This window comes from Molothrus aeneus, chromosome 4, assembly GCF_037042795.1.
Source record: "Molothrus aeneus isolate 106 chromosome 4, BPBGC_Maene_1.0, whole genome shotgun sequence".
Classification (NCBI taxonomy): domain Eukaryota; kingdom Metazoa; phylum Chordata; class Aves; order Passeriformes; family Icteridae; genus Molothrus; species Molothrus aeneus.
The window spans coordinates 43680870-43704433 of NC_089649.1; the positions used below are offsets into that span (position 1 = coordinate 43680870).

At 36.8% G+C, this 23564-nt stretch overlaps 1 protein-coding gene across 2 annotated transcripts; it reads right to left on the reverse strand.

Moving 5' to 3' along the window:
- Nucleotides 1-330: 330 nt before the first annotated feature.
- On the reverse strand, nt 331-22134 carry SLC7A2 (solute carrier family 7 member 2). 2 transcript variants are annotated; one of them, XM_066549084.1, is made up of 12 exons: nt 22083-22134; nt 15774-16164; nt 14402-14557; nt 11385-11550; nt 10895-11031; nt 10013-10235; nt 6872-7008; nt 3578-3680; nt 2213-2412; nt 1760-1926; nt 1072-1180; nt 331-514 (listed from the first exon to the last, which is right to left on the reverse strand). In XM_066549084.1, exons 2-12 carry the CDS (start codon nt 16147-16149, stop codon nt 336-338), a joined length of 1953 nt encoding a protein of 650 aa, XP_066405181.1. In that variant the 5' UTR covers nt 16150-16164; nt 22083-22134; the 3' UTR covers nt 331-335. The 2 variants fall into 2 exon arrangements, with proteins under 2 accessions (XP_066405181.1, XP_066405180.1); XM_066549083.1 differs by lacking the exon at nt 6872-7008 and adding an exon at nt 7414-7553.
- Between the last annotated feature and the right edge of the window lie 1430 nt (nt 22135-23564).

Below are 23564 nucleotides of genomic sequence, written 5' to 3' on the forward strand. Positions count from 1 at the left end.
CTTATGTTCACAGTGGATTGTCAAATACTCAGAACTTCTTGCAGACAGTTCTAAAAGTCTTCATATATGATGATTGCCAGTGATTTTGGATGACACTTCAAACAATGTCTCCAAATTTTTGCTTGCTAAAGGGTACTTTTAAAAAAAAATTAAATATTAACCTCCATGCTGTCAGTTCTGAAATTGTGAAGATGGATTAGCAGCTTGTCCAAAATATCAGTTAGGCCTTGTAGTAAACACTTTCAAGAGGCACATGTTGGCAGAAATCTTCTGAAATTTCAGTCTGCAACTAAAATGCCAATTGAAGGTTTAAAAGATTTGTGTGTTTGCAGAGTTTAACATTCACTTGTCCTTTCAGGTGGAAGAAATTGATCCCTTTCATTTGCATTTTCAGGGTCATCCACTGGGTTCTTTTCTTGCATCCCACTATTTTCTGAACAAGAATCATCATCTCCATTGCCACGATGACCTTCAACACTGTGTCTGATGCCATAAGCAAAGTAAATGAGGAAGCCTTCCAAAAGGAAAAAAAAAAAGTTCATGGGGTTTTCAGGCAAGTAGTGCATTAAAAAGAATATCTTTTTCTCTGGCTGAACAGATTTTTGCTAAAGACTATTCTTCTTCAGATATCTGAATCAGAGCTCATGTTTCAGGTCTTCCCTGTTTCTACAGGAAATTCTGGTGCATCATTTTTGCATACTTAAATGCTCTAATAAGTTATGGAAAGTATTATCTGTAATTCATGTCTAGATGGAATTAATACCATTTTCTAGATCTAAAAGAGGACAGACTGATATACTGGGAAGAAACCTGTTATAAGCAGGTTTCTACATAATTTTGGCTATATTTACTGGGCTTACTGGAATTCTTCCTATTACCTAAAAACTGTATTTGTAATTTTGACTGCATATAGATACTTCTGAAGCATGCTCTTCCTTTTCATCAGAAATATTAGCTGATTTTTACTAAATCAGAGAGATTTTTTTCAAATATTTGAAAGAAAAGAATGTTTTAAGATGGGAATCACGATTTCTAGTGTATGAAGTGACTGAAGTGAACAGAAGTACATACCAAGTAACATCCAGAAGCTAAATCTCATCCAAGTCTCTCCACTTAATTGTACCATCAAGTAAATATTTACCAGTATACTGAATGATGGCAAATATGGCAACAGTGGAACCTAAAAGGAAATATTTAATATGTTTCTATTAAACATAAGTTTTTTTGCATGTCACATTTCAGGTATGTAACACAAACTAGAGGTAAAGTGCAATCACTAATAAAGAATTGAATTTTTTATTGGTGTTGTAATGTAGTGAAATTTTTACTGTGTTTAACCAACAGTTTCTATAGATCTTAAACTTTTAAAATACATTATGTTTAATATATATTCTCTAAGGCTATAAAAAAATTTCCAGTTTGTGCGAACATATACTTGTGAATTTCTGTACTTACAGCTGAAAAACAGTATATGTCTCTTATTCTGAAATGCTCCCCCACCTCCACTAGATTCCTTGACCTTCATCATTACACTTCACGATTTCCATTAAATAACTGATCTTAGAATATACGTGAAAGTGCAAAATGAAAGGATTTATACTGTGTATTAAGTCTAAAGGATTGCAGATTACACAGACAAGTGATTGTACACTCATCAACTTCTGATGAGGTTGTTTTCCAGCTTTAAGTTCTCTCTCCCACTCCTTAGAATCCATCCAAAGCTGTCATCAGAGAATAACATAGAGAATAAGTTGTTCACCATAAAGGCTACTTTCTGCTGGTTCTGAGGCTGCCTTTGGATGAGCAGAATGGTGACTATGAAGGATATCACCAATAAAGCAAGAAGGCCAATACTCCAGAGCTCCAAGTTAGCAATGGAATGAATCCCGTATGTAATGAGGACACTGAAGCCACAAATCAAGCAAGCTGTATGAAAAACAAAATTACAGAAATAGGTCACTTATCTCTGTGTTGAAGAGGAAGTGACTTTTAAGAAGAGTGATAGCAAGCTTCAACATGAACTGTTGTTACGAATATGTTTAATTAAATGAAAATGACCACAGATTAGATTGATTCATGAATGATAAAAGCACAGAATGACACATGTATGACTGAAAGAGGGCATGTTATCAGTGGATTTTTAATTCTGTCTTTAATAAAATCCCACTACAAATGTTAATGCATACATGAGTTTGGACAGCCAAATACTTACCTAAGAGGCCCACTAAGAAATTAACTATAGTTGCAGTCTGCTCAGTTGGTAAACTGGATCGATTAATCAAAGCCTGAAGACGGAAGTGATTTTCTTCTATCATGTTTATCTGTGACTCACTTACTGCAGATGCTCTTTCAGTTGCAGCCAAAGCTGCTTTTTCTGGAGCGTATTTTGGTTCCTCATAGGTGGGTTGGTACCTATGCATAAAACAGAGTAAAACCATAAAGCACACTTCTACATTTGAAGCAATATGAATCTAGGAATGTACTGAAGCCCTAAATTCTTTTCAGCAGACCTTTAGAACTTCCTAAGTTATAACTGCATTGCAACAGCATTACTAGTCAGTGTCATATATAAAAATACTATGGCAATTTACTTTTTGGATTGGTTTGTTTGGAGATTGGGGTTTTTTTGCATTTTTTTAAGCTACCAGAATGCATCAATAGCTCAGATAAATGAACAGTCCCGTACAGAAAGAAACGACAGGGTCTGGTAGTCAACAGCAAGGAAAGAGTAAGGGATCTTGTTTCTGACTTGCTTTCCATACTCTAAGAGGCTTCTAACTGGCATCAACTGAAAATTGGCATCTGCTTTGTTAGCTTTTAAATGTATTTTAAAACATCCTTGCTGTGAGTTCTTTTTAAATAGAATAGGCTTCTCTTTTAAAGTGCAAATTATTGCAACAATTAATTTGAGCTGAATTTAAGCTCAAAGTTAATTACTTAGCCTTAAGTAATAAAGGCTGACTTTTTAAAATCAGAAGAGCAATACATAATAAAGTGATCTGCAGCAAGGAATATATAATTCCATAGCTTTACAAATATGACCAATACCAGAGTTTTGCTGAGAAGTATTTATCATCTCACACATATTTGCACTCTCTTCTAGGGCCACCACATCTTAAAACACTTGTCTGGTCTTATATTTCTGACTAGGATAATAGAAAGCAACTATTAGAACTTGTTCATCCTGCAAACCACCTGGAACGTCAACCCCTTTCACATATAGTCTCCAAAATGCAATATGCCTGATGTACAGTGTAGATTGTATTCATATACAAGTATCATTCACTGTACTCAAGCTTATATTTAGTACCTTTGGGAGTAATGCTTGGACCAATACTACTTCTGGAAAATAAAAGGTGTCTCGATTTCACCAGGAGCTTTAACCCGACTCACTGCTATACTTATGTAATATACCATTGTTTACTTAGAGGAGTCACTGCTTATTAGAAACCATTTATATGCTTACAGCTACTGGCTATCTAACAAAAAACATGTCTTGTAAATATGACTTCTGTTTATTTACTGACAAACCCAAAAAAAACCCCACAGCAGAATACAAAGGATATTTTTAGCTCACCTAAGAATGAGGACACAGGTTGCCACAAGTGAATAAGCAAGAAGTGTGCCAATAGACATCATGTCCACTAAAGCCTTTAGGTCAAACAGAAATGCCATTACAGCTAAAAAGAAAAGAAATGGGAAAAAATTCCAGGAGACTGACATAGAATTGTAGCATCATCTACACTGGGAAAGAAATTTAAGATCATCAAGTCTAAGCATAAGTGCCAAGATTAATATTAAAAATATATTAAGCTAAGATTTTAAAACCTGTCTGCAACGTGACTTATTGTTTTACTGACAGCAATATGAGTGAAATCATGATAATCCTTAAAACCACATCTTTTAAAGTACTGGTATCATTCCAAACCTAATTCCCTACAGCTGGGAATCTCATTCATATAGACAGGCCCTGATGAGTCCTACAGTCATGCTGCATAATCAAATGCTTATATCAGACTTATTTGGATGTAAGTATTTGCACACATATTGTTGAATTTGGGCCATCTTAAAAATACATTTTGATAGAATGTAGTTCAGATCCTGCAGTAGAATCTCACCAAAGGATGGATCCCACTGCCAAACTGAGGAAAAGTCACTGTGATGTAAAATTTCTGCTGAGCTGGTGAAGAGCTCTATGTGAAGAGGACTTTCAGGAGTTGTCTCAAATAAAATAGTTTTGTGGGGTTTTGTTTAATGGTTATCTTACTAAAAATAGTTTTCAATTCACCTTCAGGAACGACCAGTAACATCTCTCAAGAATTAATATTCTTATGACCTCTGAACTCAGAGGCAGAAACTTCCATGGCAGTGGAAGTTATTCTAGAAGTCTTATATTTCTAAAAGCTAATGCCATATAGATTTGGAGAATCTGAAATTTTTTTTTTTGTCTATGCTGTTTGCACACAGAAGCACATTATTTATAAAGAAATTAGGAGAAGCTATCAGTAAATGAAAGGCTAATTCCAATTGATTTGAAATACATGTGCTCAAAGAGCCTTTTAAAGGATTTGTATTTTATTAATATTTTTGAGATGCAGATTTTTTGAATCATCAGTAATCTCAACATCAAAAGAAACTATTGAATGTAGTCTTTATACACAGTGTGTATATGCACTCCCAAATTATTCTATATTCAAAATATTTGTATTTAATATTTATGATATGCATTTGTTAATGTATTTGTAGACAGCTGCATGAGTGCACAAACACATGGGCACATACTCCCGGTTATTTGATCCTAAAGGAAGAAGCAAAATGTGATTTTCTGAAAACAAGACTGCTGGATTTCATAACTTTTATATAATCTGGGAGTCTCTTTTTCCAATTAAGACCATCCTTTTTTCCCTCAATGAGAGTCGATGTTCCTAAATCCAAAAAGCAATTTGCAGTGTAGATTTTTGAATACCCCTCTGCTTTTCATGCTCTAAAGAGCAAAGGTGAGGAAGAACAGAACCTACTAAAACCTCATGAACAGTAGCTATATTTAATTTTTAATCCCAGCTTCAAAAGGCTACTCTGTAGCCTAGATGTTCTTAACTTTAGAAACAAGGTGAAAAATGCCTGCAAGTTTCTTCTTAGTAATTCTTCTATACTAAGAGAAAAAAAGGCAGAGTATTTCTTTTCCACCTCTCTTAGTTCTACTCCAAGAGACAACAGTAGGTCCATTAATGGTGAAACTGGACTGACACCAAAACATTTTGCCATGTGCAGAGGTCTGCCATGGTGATTACCACCTGTAAAAAGGTCAGTCACATAGTAACACGTGACAGCTGCCTCAGCTGTAGTCTTGACTTGATAACTTTAATTAGGCACCTCATCTTAACATTTCTTACAGCTGTAAAATTATTCATGCTACAAATGCATAGAAAAGTCAGATAACATAAGCAGTCACATACATCCACAACTATTCCGTCAAAACTATTTATGACCACAAATTACCAAATATGGATTAAAAAAAAAAAAAATAGAAGAAGAAATGCTGCTCCAGCAGTAGAGAAAGTTGTTTTTCCAGTGAGCTGTTGATGCACCAAATTCCTAATGATTGTCTAGAAGCAGTCCAATGTGAGCTGCTGCAGAGCTACAGGCAGGGCTGTGTAACTATACCAATCACTTTACCAGCTGGGTAATACACTATTCTTTCTTCTCATCATTCCTGTGATTTCACATAAAGATCTTGATTTCATCCCACAAAAGTGCACTTTCAAATTCTTATAGGAGAATATGTCTATAAGATAAATTCAAATAAAATAAAGTTGAAATAATAAAAGTAATGCTATGCCATCTATTTGTACTCTGACCAAATAAAAGGGAACTGATAATAATGCTTCATGTGGGAACTATCTGGATAATGACTGTGCCTTTCTGCATTATTGTCAAGTACACAGTTTGAGCAAGTGTGGAACACAAGTTCCAGTCTTGTGGCATCTGAGGATGACTCTGACTATAAATAAAAATATTTTTGTCCCATTCCTGAACTTCTTATTTGAGATAAATTTTAGCCAAAGTTGTAAAAGTTCTAAAGGCATGTATTTGATATTTGAATTACTTAAAATACTTATTTATTTTCCTTTGAGCTAAATACTTCTAAAGCTTCCAGTTTTCCCGGGTGATTAGACATCCCACTAAAATGATGATGAAATTTGGGCAAAGCTATATGTACCTCTGCAAGAAGTATGAACCCAAGTGAAAGAGTTGTATGTTAAGAATTTACCTTAGGAGTTGGCAATGGCTCCCAAAATACTGTTTTGGTAAAATATATATAGGCACCTGTGGGTATACATATATGTGCAGACATATAAGCGCCCAACACACACATGCCTCTCAACCACAACCTGGTAAGCCTATACAATCATTTTCTTTGGAAGACAATTGAAAAAATCCTTGTAGTTGACAAAAAAGTTGATCCTGCTGCAAATGCATTTTTTTCTTAGATCTCATTAAAAAAAAAAAGTGAGTTATTTTCCCCCCATTACAGATGGGATAAATATATTAGGTCTACATCAGACAAGGAAGCCCTGTCAGTAGAGCATCAGCCTAAGGGACTCAGATTAAGTAACAAGCTTATTCACCATATGGGGGTTAATATTAAAAAAAAAAATTAAAAATTGAATTCTGTGGCATTAAGGCCATCACCACCACCATGATTGGCTTGATCCGGAGTTCTTACACCCGTTGATTACTCAGTAATTTTTTTCCCATTGTACATGCAAGGGAAGTTAACAAGTAGCCCTTTTCAAAAATATAAAGTACCATGCACGTGCATAGAGTGTTTAAATCTCAGTTTGAAGTAAAACGGGCTTTGAGAGCTTACCAGAGATGACCCCTGCTGTCAAGGTGGCAGAAACTGGTGCCTGCCTCTTATTCACTTTGGCAAGAAAACTAAAGAGTAAACCATCACGTGCCATGGCAAACAGAATTCGGGGCAAAGGGAACATAGAGCCGAGAAGACTAGAACAGAAAAATGTATAGTTCAAGTACAGGTTATTAAAAGCACAATGCTTTCCTGGTAAACTCAACTACACAAAAAGAAAGCTTGGAGAAGTTAATGGGTTTAGGTATAGTTTTGCTTAGGCTCTGTGTTGCTGCTCTTAGAATTTTGTTTGGTCGACTGATGTTCTTGGTTTTGGGTTACTGTTTATTTTGACCCTAGGCTTTGAAAGCACTTGAGATAAACCAACAAGTAAAAATCTGAGGTAGAAAAAATTTTACTGGTAGATTACTTTACCTAGTAACAAGCAGATTTGATCATTTCAGTCCAAAGCAAGTCAAAGCTGCACAACAGTGGTTTATTTCCATATATTCAATGTGTTTAGCAGTGCACCTTTCTTTACAAGGATCAGCTCTTAGTCTCACCTGCTACTGCACCAGACGATAGAGTAGCAACTAGTGGGGTCTTCGTTTTGGAATTGATTTGAGCTAGACATTTGAAAAGCAACCCATCCTTCGCCATAGCATAGATTACACGTGGTATTGGGAAAATGGATCCAAGAAGACTAAGTAAAAAGCAAACACATGCAACATGGCAAACACAATTCATGCAGAGTTGTATTTATGGACAAGATAAAAAATGTTAATTAATGGCACGTATAGAAACAAAATGTATGGTTGTAAGACAAAACCAGAAAGCCCCATAGCCCAAGGTATTACCGATCAGACACAAATAGGTTTTTTTAACTGCAAAGTTGATTTATTATTATTATATTAATTTAGATAATAAAATTGCTTCATCAGACAGAATCCAGATTATCAAGATAACTCTCTTCCCATCACCATAGTTCTTGGGTATTAATGGACCAGGAACATGTTCCAGATCACACTAACTATGCAATTCAGCTTTAGTATTCCTGGAGAAAGTCTGTCAGTCAGCAGCAGCAAATAAATAAGCATAAGCAGCATCCCTTACACTCTATATTTCCATGTAAGCCTGCTGATTAAAGTAATTCAAAGTGAGCACCATACAAGTGTACTTGGGCAGATTAATTCTTTTGATTAAAACACCTCTAGGCAAGCTGCATTAAGACTTTATTTTGGAAGAAGTAAAGCTAATTAATTTAGATGTTATTAGAACACAAAGCTTTTAAACTATTGATAACTTGAAGCTCTTAAACATACTTCTTAAATTAGGTGGTTTCTTTCCCTCAAAGAGAAATACTTTTAATTAAGAAAAAAAAGGCGAAATCATAGCCAGTATAACCTCTGCAGCAAGCACACAAGTTTTTAACCAGGTGAAGGGTTTCCTTTCTTACTTTAGAGAAACAACTATATCACTTAAAGAAGGCACAGCTCTTACATGCCACAGGTGCTAGGTACATCCAGTAATGCTTGTGGGACACAAGTATTAAGGGTAGACAGGAGAGAAGTTTTATTGCAAATGAACTGATTTTGATGTATAACTGTACCTTCCACAAAGGAGGTACATTCCAAAAAATTCCAGAAGTTTTTTGTTGTTTTAGCTTTGTAAGATTCATTTATCCTACCCTTCTTTATGTACATTTGCATACATAATGGCAGTATTAACAAACATCTTTGCCTGGCAAACAAGTTCATGACATAGCACAGTAACAGGAAACCAAAAGCAATTCATCCCAAAGTTTTTTCTTCATTGTACCTCTAAACTGAGGAGCATGAAATACAGTTTCCTTTGTTTTGTTCTAGACTAACATCAGTCAACAGATTGAAAGATTAATCTCTCCACAGGAGTACATATAATTCTTCAGAATACACTGGAAAAAGACTGACAGTTCAAATTTCTAAAAATTTCTTACCATCTCAGTTCGTTTTGTTTTCCAGTATTAATTTCTTTAATCTGGTTTCTTATATATAACTTCTACTATTTATCAATGTAAAGAAAAAAAAAATCAATGAAACCCTCTAACCTGAGGGGACCATGACAAATATATAGAAAATAACAAAAATAATCCCAGGATGAACTGTGTAACTGTGACATTCTTCAGTCAGTCCTACATTTCTTTTAGTGTCCTTCTGGAACTACTTCATGTTTCTATCCTCTCCTGGATCTAAATGTTCCTTTCCCTTAAACCATTGCCCACAGTTAACAAACTCATATTCAGGCTAATGCCTGCAGGGTTATGTTGGAGTGCTGTAACTATTGGTGCTTCCACAGGGAACTTGTTTTCCTTCATGGAAAGGCAGCCAGTGCTCTTACCACTGAAGCTCATGGAAATGACTCCTTTCCTACATAAGCTCAGGTAAAAGATTGGCATCAGCATTTTTCTATCCCTAAATTCAAGTATCAAGCAATTTTCTATTTTATTAAAGTGTTTGTATCATATTAAAATTGGGGCGTAATATATTTGAACACATACTAATATATATTGTGCCTTCCCTGATCTTTTTAATCAAAATAATATGTTAAGGTACATTCGTGATTTCACAAAGGGGATTAAATTATAGTATTTTCACAGCTATAGTCTACATCTCAAATACCCACACAGAAACCACAGGAAGGGATGATGTCAGAAGACAGACTGGCTGCTGGAGGAAAACAGAGACAGGCAATGAAGATGAGGAGTGGAGCTAGTTAATCATGTCTTCAATTTTGCCTGCAAATACACAGAGCCCATAAAGTTGCTGAGTCACTGGGAATAGACAGCAAAAGAAAGGAAAAATGGGGGAGATTTACCTTGTCAGTTAATAAAGATAACTTGCAGGTCATATGTTTGAAAATACTTATACATTAAAAAAAAATAGGTGTAATAAGCTTCTACCAAAGAGGTAGAGTTCAATAACAGTACAGTTTAGAAAAAAAAGGAACCCAAATTAACACAGCTATTGTCAACTAGACCTGCTTAAGTTTAATACTTGCTTATATTACTTATTGTTAATTCTTTGCATGGACTGAGCCTTCAAAATGAACACACGAACATACATACAAATGTAACATATTATTAATCAGCTTTTCCCAATAGAATTAGTATTTCAATGTCTTTACCTTGTAGACAAAGCACAGAGGGATCCCACTGCTACAACGTATTTAGCAGGACCCCATCCAACATATTCAAATGCTACTGGCAGAGGACTTTTCTCATCCAGGAGATAGTATGGCATCATAAGTGTCAGTGCAGCTGAAACCAAGCAATAGGCCATGAAGCAGACAAGTAGGGACACCACAATTCCTATGGGTATGGCTTTCTGAGGATTCTTGACCTCTTCTCCTGAAAAAAGAAAAAGAAAATGCCCCACCAAAAATTTGTACTATTTTTCCCCTTCAGTTTTTAGAGACAACATCAAAGACAAATCACTTGTTAATCTAAGTCATGGGAATCAGATCTGTAATAGAAGTTTTAAAAACCTGAGTAAAATAAACTGAGACATACAGAACAGAACTCAGTATTTTGTTGTCAGAAATAGCGTTAAAATAGTGGTAAATTAAAGGCCATAAAATAAATTTTATATGCAGAGTATTCCAAGCCCATAATTTTTAGTTATTTACCTACACTTTCAATGTACTCAATATACTCATTCCCTATCAGGCATTGGGAAAGACACCTTATATCAGAGAACTGTAAAAGTGAGCAGGTGATTAACATTATTTGAGCAGAAAAAATATACTAAGCACTTTTCAGACTTAGAAAGCAGCAATCATTTCTTTAGAACAGGAATGAAATAAACAGAACCTCCTCCTTCTTACCAGAAAGACAGCCACATTCAGGAAAGAACTTAGACTCAATCTACATTGACTGAAAGAGCTTTGGAAGAAAGCAAAGTAAGAAGAGTAGACTGAGTATTATATTTTTTGTGGTTCTTTGGGTTTTTTTTTTTGCAAAAATATCCCCATGTTAAACATATATACACACAAATATAAACACTATACCAGTTGTTGCAATGCAGTCAAATCCAACAAAAGCATAAAAACAGGTTGCAGCACCAGCCAATGTTCCTGTGAAACCATATGGCATAAAGCCACCACTCCCATACATACTTGTCACATTTTCATAGGATGAGCAGTTCCTATAAAGGACAAAAATACAGCAGAAAGATAATTTTTCCCCCCCTCCATTATTGGTAGGATAAATACATGCACCCTCCTACCCTAGACCTCTAAAAAAAAAGTTTAAATGTTCTCATCATAACAGAGGTCTGCTTTACAAAACTGCATGAGATTACATTTTTATGTTCAAACTTGTAAGAAAGAGAAGAATAACAGCAAGAGGAAGAATGTCTGAATCAAGTAACTACCATCTTACTTACTTTGAAGTTTATGACAAAACATATTCAAACACTAATAGTGTTTATTATAATAAAGCATGTGTAAGAGGAAACTGCTAGGAATATGAGAAAGGAAATAGATTTTTAAAAATTACTCTGTTACTGCAGTAAAGTTTCTGAGATATTCTTCACTTTTCTTCCAGTTGTCAACTTCACCTTTCACAAAACCAGAAATAATAACGAAGACCAAGACCAAGATGTTAACAGCAGTGAAAATTCTATTCACCCATGCAGACTCTTTTACTCCAAAGGATAAAAGACCTGTAAAATAGAAATATTTTATAGATGTGAATGGCCCATTAAACTAATAAAATGGCATTTAAAGAAGGGATACATGTGAAAGAAGGTGTGAGCATGTGTGCGTGCATGTATATGTATATGCAAGTACTGTGAATAATACTAAAAAAATCACCCACCAGATTTTAAAAAAAGCATTATCACAAACTTGCTAGACTCTTTAACAGCATGACAATAGGCAAATATATTGGAAACCACAAAAGAGAAAGCTTCTTCTTTAAGTATTTAGAAGTATTTTTAGCAATGGCTACTTTTACTTCTCAGAGATGCCAATCCATATCTCTGTTTTATGCCATGGAGTAAAAGTAGCTACAAGAATACTATACTTTGTAAAAACAGATTGGTAGAATATATTCCTTTCAGAAGAATTATCTGTTAGATTAAGAAAATAAGCAGAATTATTAAATTAAAAATATGACTGATTGACTCTACATTTCTCAGGGCACACCCATCAGAGTGCTTCCTAGTTCATTAATAGCAACTTTAAAAGAATTGCACACCTCATGTTTGTAACACTGATGCACAGAGATTCTGGGAAACAGTCAGATACAACATACACATAGCTTTAGATTACAGAGTAGAACATTTAAACAATCTGAAAGTTATTCAATTGGGATTCTAGTTTATCATTAGATTTCAAACAATTTTAAGTGCTAGAGTGTTAGCAATTTAATGGAACATGCAGTAAGCAGATCAGGAAAAATTAAATTGGAAAGTTTTAACAGATCCTTTGCACTCTAAGCATTTCCACTAATATCACATACATACTTTCCCTCATTATTTAGAGATTAAGTCTGAAAATTTTAAGCCTCTCAAAATAATGTCTAAAAGGTTTCTGACTCCTCTAATGAGATATTTGCTATCTTATCAGAATACAGAAATTATGAGCTGCTCAGGTTTTCTTCATCAATGATATTTGTATTGAAATAGATGTATGCTTTCTTCAGCTCAGTTTTTCCCAAAAAGGCAGTGTCTCAATCAGCCTAATGCAGTGTGAATCATAGTTTGTGCATTTTTAAAGTCCTTTCATTACCAGAAAAACCAAAACAGAACAAAAAAACCCAAACTCCACACAAAAAAATAAACCCCAAACCCCCCAAAATTAAACAAACAAAACCCAAAAAACCACACAAAAAACCCAAACAAAACCAAAAAAATCCAAACCCCAGAGGTTTCCGTGTACTTTTCCTTGAGCTTAGCACGTAACATTTTCTGTAAAACATCACCTGCTACTCCTATGACTCAGCTTTACAAAGCTCACAATCCAATTACTGTATCATGCTCAGCCTACACAGTCCTGAGCCACCCCCACTTCCCTCCTTTCAGCAGTGGGGAATTCCACCCAGTTCAGTCACTGAGGGTTTGGCTTCTGATCACAGACACCTGGAGAGGCAATTTGCAGCAAAAATAGGAAAGGAGTGAAGAAAGAATGATGGTAGGGATGAAAACACAGGATACAAATGAAAACTCAGTAGCAGCGATGAACAACAGGGGAAACATTTCCTCTTTTTTCAAGAACCTCTAATTCTTATGTTCTGAAGCAGCAATGGCAATGGAGAAAACATGAAAGATGTCAGCATCTAAACTAGGACTGTATAGTTTGGTTTGTGGTGTTTCAGTGCTCTGCTTTTCAGGGTGTTAATTTTTGTCTCCTTTATTTGGAAGAGGTAGAACTCAAGGTCTGCTCCAGTTATATTCCACATTCATTCCCAACCCTCCTGAGGACATAAGGGTCTGAACTGGTCCTACAGGCAATTCTTAGCCACAAATGTGGCAGGATGCTGGACTAAACCAAGTCAACTCCCAGATCTTCCTAAGTATAGGAAGCCGTTCTTTTATGTATAGAGACCTAATAAATCTTCACATGCACTGGTCATTCATTCTAGCAGTAGGTAGAACAGAAATATTTTCCTGTGTCAAAAAACCCCACTCAGAACAAGAGGTTATATACATATAACTTATTTTTACTTTCCAGAGAAGAAAAGCTTCTGCTTTGGCTTAATCCAAAGAGACTGCACATGACAAGTATATGAGATATGGGTAAGACCTCTACTGAATATTGAAATGCTTCTAGTATTGCCTGAAAACAAACTGCACACTTTAGAATACACTTCCTGTTTCCTTCACTCCCAGTGCCAGTAGGAACATTTCTATATGGTAAATAATTGCTAAACACAAACATGGAAATAAGTTGCAGTGTTTTTGAGCTTTCTGATCCCTCAAATAGGAGGTAGCCAGTTTGTGATTTAAAAGCATGATACATGAGTAAAGACAAAAATAGGACTTAGAAGAGGAGACAGGAAAGGTTTACTCAGGTTTCAAACTGGTCTGTTGGTCCATATAAGTACCTCGGGGTGCCCTTTAGGTCAACAAACTCTAGGATAAACAACTGAAGACTTAAAAAGGGGAACTTTATTTTATACCAAATAAGAGAACAATTTAGGTGGAAAAACCCCCTTACAAATGCCCACTACATGCACAACTTGTAATTTAAGGAGACCATATCACCAAACTACAGAGCTTAACCTCCAGGCCATTCCAGAAGCATTTACTGGTGACAGAGCCATGAAAACACTGAGAACTGTGTAATTTTCCTGTTACCATAAATCTGTAGAATAGGTTTTATTGAAAAAAGTACGAACAAGTGATTCGTTCATACCTCAGTTTCAAGAAAAGAAGGTGCATGTGAAAATTTGGTTATATACATGTAATTCACAGAGCCAATGTGCCAGTACAAAATGTGGCTCTGAACAATTTAGCACTTTTAACTGTAAAATATCAGAACCACCATAAATTAAGCCATATATTTTCTTACCTGATAAAAGTAATATAAGGAGTACAGCAAAGAAGTCAGGATACTCTGCTAGCCCAGAGTAATTCATTTTGAAGTAAGCACTGAAGAAATGACCAATCCGTTTTCCAAGAAGTTCATCAAAGGTGCCACTCCAGGCTCTTGCTACACTTGATGTACCTTCATAAAATATATGCATGTTTAGGCTTTTACAGTGGGATACAGCTACTTCTACTGAAAAGGAAACAAAACTAAGTCTGTTACTACTTGTATTTTAAAAAGCAGAGCCTGTGATGTTTGTTTTGCTGAGGAATTTTAATGCTTAAGAACTTTGCTTGTTAAATGGTAAAAAGTTTTCCTAGAACCAAAATATACAATTTTTTTTGCCTTGTTTATTCCCAGAAGATTGCAGAAATTATTTCTTTGTCATTTATGCCTGATCCTGGATGAAGCTATTTCTAATTTCCATTACATATGTTAAACAATAAAAAGTAACACAAGAAAGCACTTTAAGAAAGAACATAAAGGAAAGTTTGCCCACCCGTAAGTAAAGCAAAAAAAAAAATTACTAGCAAGACATATGGTACTAGAGCCTGTATTTAAAATTAATACACTCCTGTGGCAAAGAGTGCACGGCCAAATACAATTTGGCCAATCTTATTTGTATAACTCTCCTCTCAGGAAATACATCTTAATACAATACTGGGGAACATCAGTTTTGTAATGATTTGAATAACCATCCTGTAGGTACACATCTAAAGCTAGGCATGTTCATACACAATATAATGGAAGTTCGGAACACATTCCTCCAGGAGAAATAATTCTTAAATCCAAAAATGCTATCTCTGCTGAAGCACTGAAATAGCTGTTTGACTATCTGCCACATAAGTATTTATTTTATTCAACTCTGGTCAACTTTGTGTTTTATGGGATTACCTGATAGGGCAGCACTTAATTAGCACAATGTAGCAAGTTAGTACTTTAACATCATGACTTTCCTGTAAGATACTATAGTGGAGTCCCTGTAAATGTCCTTGCTGTATATATAAAAAAAAAAGTTTATTGGTTTTACTGAAATTATTTTTGCTGACCAAAGATGGCAAATAAATCTTGTTTATTCTTGTGCATCATCACAGAATTGTCTGACACAATCTTCATACAAAGTACGTGGTTCATATGTCACACTGTTACAAAAATATCTTGCAAAAAACCTGCTTGCAATGGTGATGCACAGAAGGAAATAACCTAATCAAATTATTTTGGTTATTTCATCTCAACAAGACTAAAAAGAAAGAGCAGCTAAGTGTAGAGACAGAAAAGAAAAAGAGCCCTAAGTCTGTATCTTTAATCTGCTGTCGCAGAAACCCCTGGGAGCGGTGTTTGTTCTTTAGCTTACCTATGATATAGGATAAAACGAGGTTCCAGCCAGTGATAAAGGCCCACAGTTCGCCTACTGTAACGTAAGTGTACAAATACGCAGAACCGGTCTTGGGGACACGAGCGCCAAACTCGGCGTAGCAGAGACCTGCCATCACAGATGCAACGGCAGCAATGAAGAAAGAAACAATGATGCTAGGTCCAGAATCAGATTTGGCCACTTCTCCAGCAAGCACATAAACACCAGCACCAAGGGTACTCCCTACTCCCAGGGCTATCAGGTCCACTGTTGATAAGCATCGGCACAGCTTGGTGTCCTCGAGACTTTCGCCGCCAATGTTCTTCTTCCGCACCAGACACCGAATAAAGGACAGAGCCGTTCCACAGGGCAACATGGTGGATGTAGAGCTCTGAAATAAAGGAAATTATTCCAGAATGCAAAAGGTAGTGCAGACTCTGGTGAAAAACAATGGGAAAAAGTATTTGCATGAAGGACTTTAATCACATCTACTAACTAATATATTCACACTGTTTTGTGACATCAGATAAGATGGCAGGTGCTTTTTCCCCGGATACAAATCAGGGATAAACTATTCCTAATTATATGTAGCACTTATGTCCCCAAGGAAAGAGATCCATTATCCTTCAGTTTATTACATTGCTGTAAAAAAGAAGAAATTGTTTGTAATTATCTGCTAATGGCCAGTTCTTAACCACTTCTAAAACAGAAACAGACTATTATCTCGTATATCATACAGCCTTTTAAGATAAGGATCAACAACATAAATAAGACGTTTTGGGATCTAAGACTAAGACTATAAACAGCAAAAGTTTAAAATACACTATTCTGAGAGCACCAATTCAATATCCTTTTGTCTTCAAATACATAGCTTTTGCATTTAGAATTTGCTTCAGTAAGAACTGCTTGGAAGCAGATTAAAATAGTGTTTCTACTCTCTCACATACCAGTGAAGTTTCTCAGATCTGATTATCCTTACAAGAAATCTTCCACACCTCTGCCCAACAATCATCTAACGAAACCTGATGGGCTAACCCTTCATCCCATGCCAGCTGCAGTTTTTCAATATTCTCAGTGCCCGTCACAGTGGGGGATGTGATCAGCTCTAGCACACAAGCTCGAACTCTGTGACCAACCTGGTCCTGGAGGCCAGCAGGTGGGCAGTGCCTCTCTGGCTTGTGATATGGGTGCCTGCTAGGAGCAGCAGTGATCCAGATTCCCAACTAAAACAAATGGTCACTGAGGGTCCAAAGCATTTGCTTAGGAGGGATGCCATGGGCATCCCATAGAAAATAATATTTTAAAGAGGCAATACTAACGTACAAGTTCTATCTTCATGTATTTGTTTGAATTGTATCGTTGATGGCTAAGAGCTTGGTATGACCATCTGTCATCTTCCCAAACTGATGTTTGTCTGTGCAACTCATACCATAAATATCTATACTCTGCTCATGATTTGTTAAGTGGAACCCTCCTGGGAACTGAAAATCTATTTAATTTAGACAAAGATATTCTGCTGGTTTATTTCTTCCTCGTCTGTATCAGTTTCCTAGAACAGTAAAGGACATTTCTACTCACACTAGCTCAATCCACTAACAGCAAAGATTTCGTATGAAGATGGATAGCTCAATTAACAGTGCTTGATCCTAAAACAGAGAGTCAGAAGCAGAGAGTACCAGGAACTCTGCCATCTCTATAAAAGATTGCTTGGGGAAAAAAAATCACCAGAGAAGAGAAAGAACATTTTCACCGTATATGTGTAATAGCTCCCCAAGAACATTCAAACATGCCACTCCTGCCTTCAAAGAGCACCCTTAAGAAAAAAGGTCTCTATTCCCTTTTAAGTAAAGGGAATTTGACAAAGGGTAGTGAATGGAATTGAATAGCTGTGGATAGTGATGCTTAATCCCCTTAGAAAAGTGATAGGTGGCCCAGGACACTGGGAGGAGGCAGACAGGCACGTTTCCAAAGCTCTGCTGCAATTAGGCAGTCCTTTCAGCACACCAGAGACAAGAATCTGGCCATGGTACGCAGACTCACCCACTATGAAAACCACACCAGTTACAGAACTCCAATGATATTCATGTCAGCCGACATCCACATCTTCTAAGGGAATTAGCATTGAACTGTTCAGGCAAAATTCCCTGCTGTGTCTCCTGAGCTCTTCAGGGAGAGCAGCCTTTCTTTGGGCCTGAGGCTGAGGCTGAGGCACTCCACTCCCACAGAGCCAGGTTTATTTCTCCTGGGCTGTACTTGGACAAATATTCTGAGGCCACTCTTGTGACTCCATGCCCTTCACCTTAGCAATTTCAATGTTGCAGAAACATAGCATTTTTTAAGGAATTATTTCTCCCTCCCTACTAGATGATATTTAATTTCGTAAGTCATTAACATGAAGAAATATTCTGGCAGATCTTGTTCTCAGACCACTAAGGAAGTTGTTGTTATTCAAATGGCATTTCAGCTTGTTTTGCTTCTCTGCCATTTGGGACAAGAAGTCCTGAAAATCGTACAGCCATTTACTGCAGTGGCCAGTGGCCAGTAAGTGATATTATATTATGGTTATCTCTGCTATTATATGCTAATACCTCTGGATATTATGCTTTTCTCTGCTGAGAAGGAATCTCTATGGCAAAATAGGAAGAGTTTTTCTGCTTCTGATTTCTGCTTCTTGGGGAAAGGAAGGAGGCTAGCTCTTGCTGATCACAAGCCAGTAAAGACACCTCGTCTCACAGAAACCCAGCCTTTCTTCTTCAGCCTTTAGAAACTGGAGCACAAAGACAAAGTTCAGTATACAAACTTTGTGTCAGTAGAGGAAAAAAAAAACACCTTGTGCATGGCAAACTTCTCTTTCTAAGTATATCCATCCTAACATAGATTTAACAAACACATGTCCTTTTACAACAACCAGTGGAATCCAGCACATCTTCCACAGTTTCCTACACTTAGTATGCCTAAATTCATAGCAAAAAATGCCTGAACCCTGCTTCACAACTTCTGTTGCTGTGTGCCAAGTCCAGCACTGTACCTCAGGCATGGCCCCCTTTCAGATTTGGCTTAGACATTCCAAGACTTCATACTTGATAAGACAGTGCAGCAGGAAGAACTGATGAATATCTTACAAAGATATTCAGCTTCACACAGGACCAAATGACATAGCTACAAGGAGACAAGTGTCCTCAGAAATAACTGACAAGTGTAATGTTTTTCTGAGGTGTCTCTTGTAAAGCAGATCCTTTAATGCATTACCCCTGCAAGAGAACAGCCTGAGCAATGGCTCACTGCTGATGTGTGCTGACTCAAGCAGTTTATCAGAACACTGAGGCAGAGACATCTCATGCTAAAATACAAACCTACAGGAGCAAAGAAGGTAACAGCTGGGTGTGCCTTTTGGTGGCAGCATTGTCCTAGACAAGCTTATACTGACTGCCACCACACACCCTTCTTATATGGGGTCTTATTCCTGCAGACCTACAGATCTTTCTGAGTTGGACAAATAGCACTTTTCTTCTCTGCTGATCTTTATGGCAGAGAGAAAAATGAAGTAGGGTAAATGAGCATATTAAAAATTATCATTCTACTTTTTGACTAGCAGGTTTCAGTATTTTCCTATCTGCTCCTTTATTCTTCCTCCTTTCCCTGCTGCAGCCTCACTGTGCCTCATCCTAGCACACAACTGTGGGCTCTGCTTCATCTTGGCCTCTACTGCTGCGAGCTCTGCCAGTGCTGGCCTGGGCCCCTGCTAAATGTGCTGCACATTCAGAGCACTGGCTCTGCTCTGAGCCTTCCTGGGAAGGCACATTTGACAGCTTGGGAAAGGGGGTTTTTGATAACTATACTGGGTCATCAATCAAGGAGGAAGTGAGCGCTTCTGAGGCATCTCTGGTGCACCTGTCCTACATTTCTTGGAGCAGAGTTGGATACCTGCCTGCCTTTGAACAGCAATGTTAGGCATGTAGGCTGCAAGGACCACCAGTCAGCGTGGGCTGTGCTGTTCATGCAATTTAAACAGAAAAAATATTGAATCCTCACCTTTTACAGAGTTTAAAAATAGGCAATGAGTGATAAGAAACAAAGGAAAAACCCCTTGAACTCACCAACAGTATTCTAATTCTCACTAACAGTTATTTCTAATTAAAGTGTGGAGACGACCTGATTAGTGTCTCATGCAATGCAAACTGCGCTAGGCTCCTCTCTGAAGTCTGCTTTACAGAGAGCGCTGCGCCACAAGCACAGCAAGCTTCACTTTGTTACACTTCACAGAGCTGTGAAGTCTGTTTGTTACTGACGCTGCCATGCTCCTGCTGCTGCACACAGCCAAGATGGCAGCTCTTTGGCTCCCATCTGCTGGGTCACCAGCTCCTGAAGGCTCTTTGGACCAAGTTTTAATTTAGCTATGGGTTACGCTATAAACACCGAATACACCTCCAACAGCCCTTCAAAAAAGGCAAGGCTCAGTTCAACTGCCTTAGCCTTGAGGACCAATGACCAGCCTTTACGGAAACCTCCTTCTTCCTTGAAGGAATTCCTAGAGAAAACTGCTAAACTATCCACACTACAGATTAGTTTGACCCCTTCAACCACCTTCAGCAAAGATGCAGCAAGGAGGAGAGTAGGACATAATTTAGACAGGAAAGGAACTCGACAGATTTATCTAACAGGGAGAGGATAAAACAAAACAAAACTTTCTTATGTCTAGTGGACTTTCATAGTATTTGTCAGAGTACCTGAATAAGCAGGTATTTCTCCAAACCCTTTTGTTCTTTATTGTCTTGGTTAATTTTTTTCTCTACAGCATATGCTAATAAAATCATCCTAATTTCAGCCTCTCCTGGTCAATTGTAAGCCAGGTAATTTTAATGCTTGTCCGCTACACATCTGAATGCCAGTCCAAGAAGATGAGTTCAGCCTTACAATTCATATCAGCTCTTTGTTCAAGTGGATGATCAGGAACATTTAATCATCATCTGTTATCAGCCCTCTTCTGTCAGGAAATGTTTGGTGTCAAAAAATGTGTAACTAAAAACACAAGGGACAAAGTCTCTACCTGAAAAGATTATATTAATATTTAAACCTGCTTTGACTGCTCCAAAGTCATACAAAATTTACCATTTCTGCAAAGTATTTTCCATGTAAAAAATAATCTGATCTAACCTCCTATTCCACAGAAAAATCAAAAAATATGTGGATATTGGTAAGGTAACTTCCATCATGTGCCAATAATTTTATTTCCATTAAAATAAAATTTTAATTTGATTGTCTCATACATGGTTTAAGTTAGTACACATTAAACCCAAGCTACACATGGGAAAATCCAAAGTTTTGCTGCAGTTGCCATTCAACTTTTCCCATAAATTTTTCCATTAAAAATTTTAATAAAAAATATAAAAATTGCATATGGAAAGCAAATGTTATAAAGCAATATGAAACCTCTGAAAGTTTTAGTACTGTTGAGATTTATGTTTAATGATTTTTGAAGCCAAAATAAAATAAAGATATTTTACTCAAAAATATTCTGTTGAGCTAGTATTATATAATATACTATTAATTTTAGATGCAGTAGTTAAACATGTTAAACAGCATACTAATTAAGGATAAAATACTCCAATAAGTTTGTAACATATAGAAAATGGGAAAATATAAATATATACTGCTTAATCAGATTAATTTAGCATATTTTTTCAGCCTAATTTCTCCTAAAAAACCTGTAAAAGTTTATGCATTTTTTCCTATTAAGTACATGTAGCATTATTCAAAATTGCAGTACTACATTTATTAGGTCTTGTGCAATAATATATGAAAGTAAGGTCTTGTGAAATAATGCAAGTAAAAGAATACAGAGATGAAGCAAAACTAGGTATAATCTATGATTTGTGTGTGTGTACACACATGCACAGGCAATACATTATTTTACTGCAAGTGTCCTAAAAATTCATATGGTGCTCAAGCCTTTGACAAAACTCCTAACGGCTTGAAATATTTAAAGTATCGTATTTCAATAATAAACCATAAAAGTGGAAAGCAGCACCTGTAACAGAAGTATAAGATGCATAAAAGGGAAAAGCAAAGCGAGTTTTATCATTCAAAAAGCAGAAACACCTTCTAGGCAGACTGGGAAGGAAAATATAACTGCATCTTCTATACATAAACACAGAATCTTTACCAAAGACAGAATAATGCTGTAATGTAAACAAACTGCATACCACAGCTCTTGCTACTCAAACAGCACATATGTTAAAGGCAAGGTTCCCTAAGATAACCTAGGCTGCTCTCAGGTTGCTTCTTTCAGCAGTAAACTTCATTACTAACCTGATTCAGAGCAACTTCTGCTGGGTAAACTTCTGCTCCTCTTACTCAGTCCCGAACTCCTGCTGTCATAAATAGAAGAGTAATGACTTAAAGTGATTTTATTAAAAGACTTTTTTATAAAAAGACTTGCTTTAAAAGCCAGCTGCAGACAGTGTGGGAGCCCTCAGCGCTGAGGGGTGGGGAGGCTTGGCTGCCCAGGTGATTGGAGGGCTGCTAGCTGGCTAGCTATTTGCCCAGCCAAGAGGCAGGGAGGGAAGGAGGGAATCTCGCTGGCGTTCAGATAAATCCTATCCACTCTTCACGTTTTCAGTGCACAAAACCCAACTAGAATGCCATTCCCTGCATTTAAAATGCCTATGTCAGGGAAACTAGTTACACATCCTGAAGGAAATACATGGGGAAATCCCAATGTAATACTCTTCCATTGCCCTTGTGAAAAGCAAACTGGTTTTGAAGCATATTGAAAGATGCTTTGCGATGTTTTGAGACCTGAGTACATTTTAGAATAATGTATATAATTTTGAAAGTATTGCTGTGGCTAGAAGGAACACAGAAGGCAGTATATTTACAGAGATGGGTTAGAGCCCATTCTGTTGAACTGGGGTAGATGTACCATAGATGATCTTCTCTTTTATATGGCTTGAAATTAAAAAAGCTGAAGACTGGACTTAGAACAAGTCAAACATTCCCGTGACACAACCAATAAATAAATCTGAATTTCTTAAAAATCAGCTTCCAGAATAAACTAAACCCCAGTGTATAATTTACAGCTCTATTTTTATTACTTCCAATGGCAGACAACCCCAATCTAAACATGTAGTAGTATTTCCAGCCAGTATTGTTCACATCATATTGTTTCCTTCTAAACACTCATGTTTCAATCACTTTATTTTTGTTCAGCCAACATAACATAAACCTTGCAGAGAAAAGTGCTATGCTTCTCATCATTAAAAGGTCTTTCCTAGGAAAATAGGTAGAAAACCACATTGTGTAGCTGCCAGCTGCAACTTCCTCTCAGCTTTTACTTTTCCCTTAGTGTAAAGTCTGCCAATGCTCCAGAAGCAGAGCATTTATTGCTTTATGAACAGCCCTACTTCCTGCAGCCACACACAAGGGAAGAATACAAGCTTTCCTCAACTCTCCAAGATCCAAGGAGAAATGCATCCAAGAAAGTTTGCTCCACAAGGATGGGCTGTGTTTCAAGACCAGGAGTCCAGCTTATGTTACCCAAGCCAATTATCTTCTGACAGGCAAAAACATATTAAGAGAAAAGGTCTTTTTTGCTGAAGGTCTACTGATGACCATGCTAATGCTTCTTCTCATGTTGACCTCATCCTTGTTAAAGATGAACTTTATCTCTTTCACAGTTAATACACAGTCAGAAGATAGAACAAGAAGTTATGCTACAGGTTAGATTTCTTGTGCAGAAATGCATGACAATCACTTTTAAGGAACATCCCTCTGACCTGTGACAACATCTAG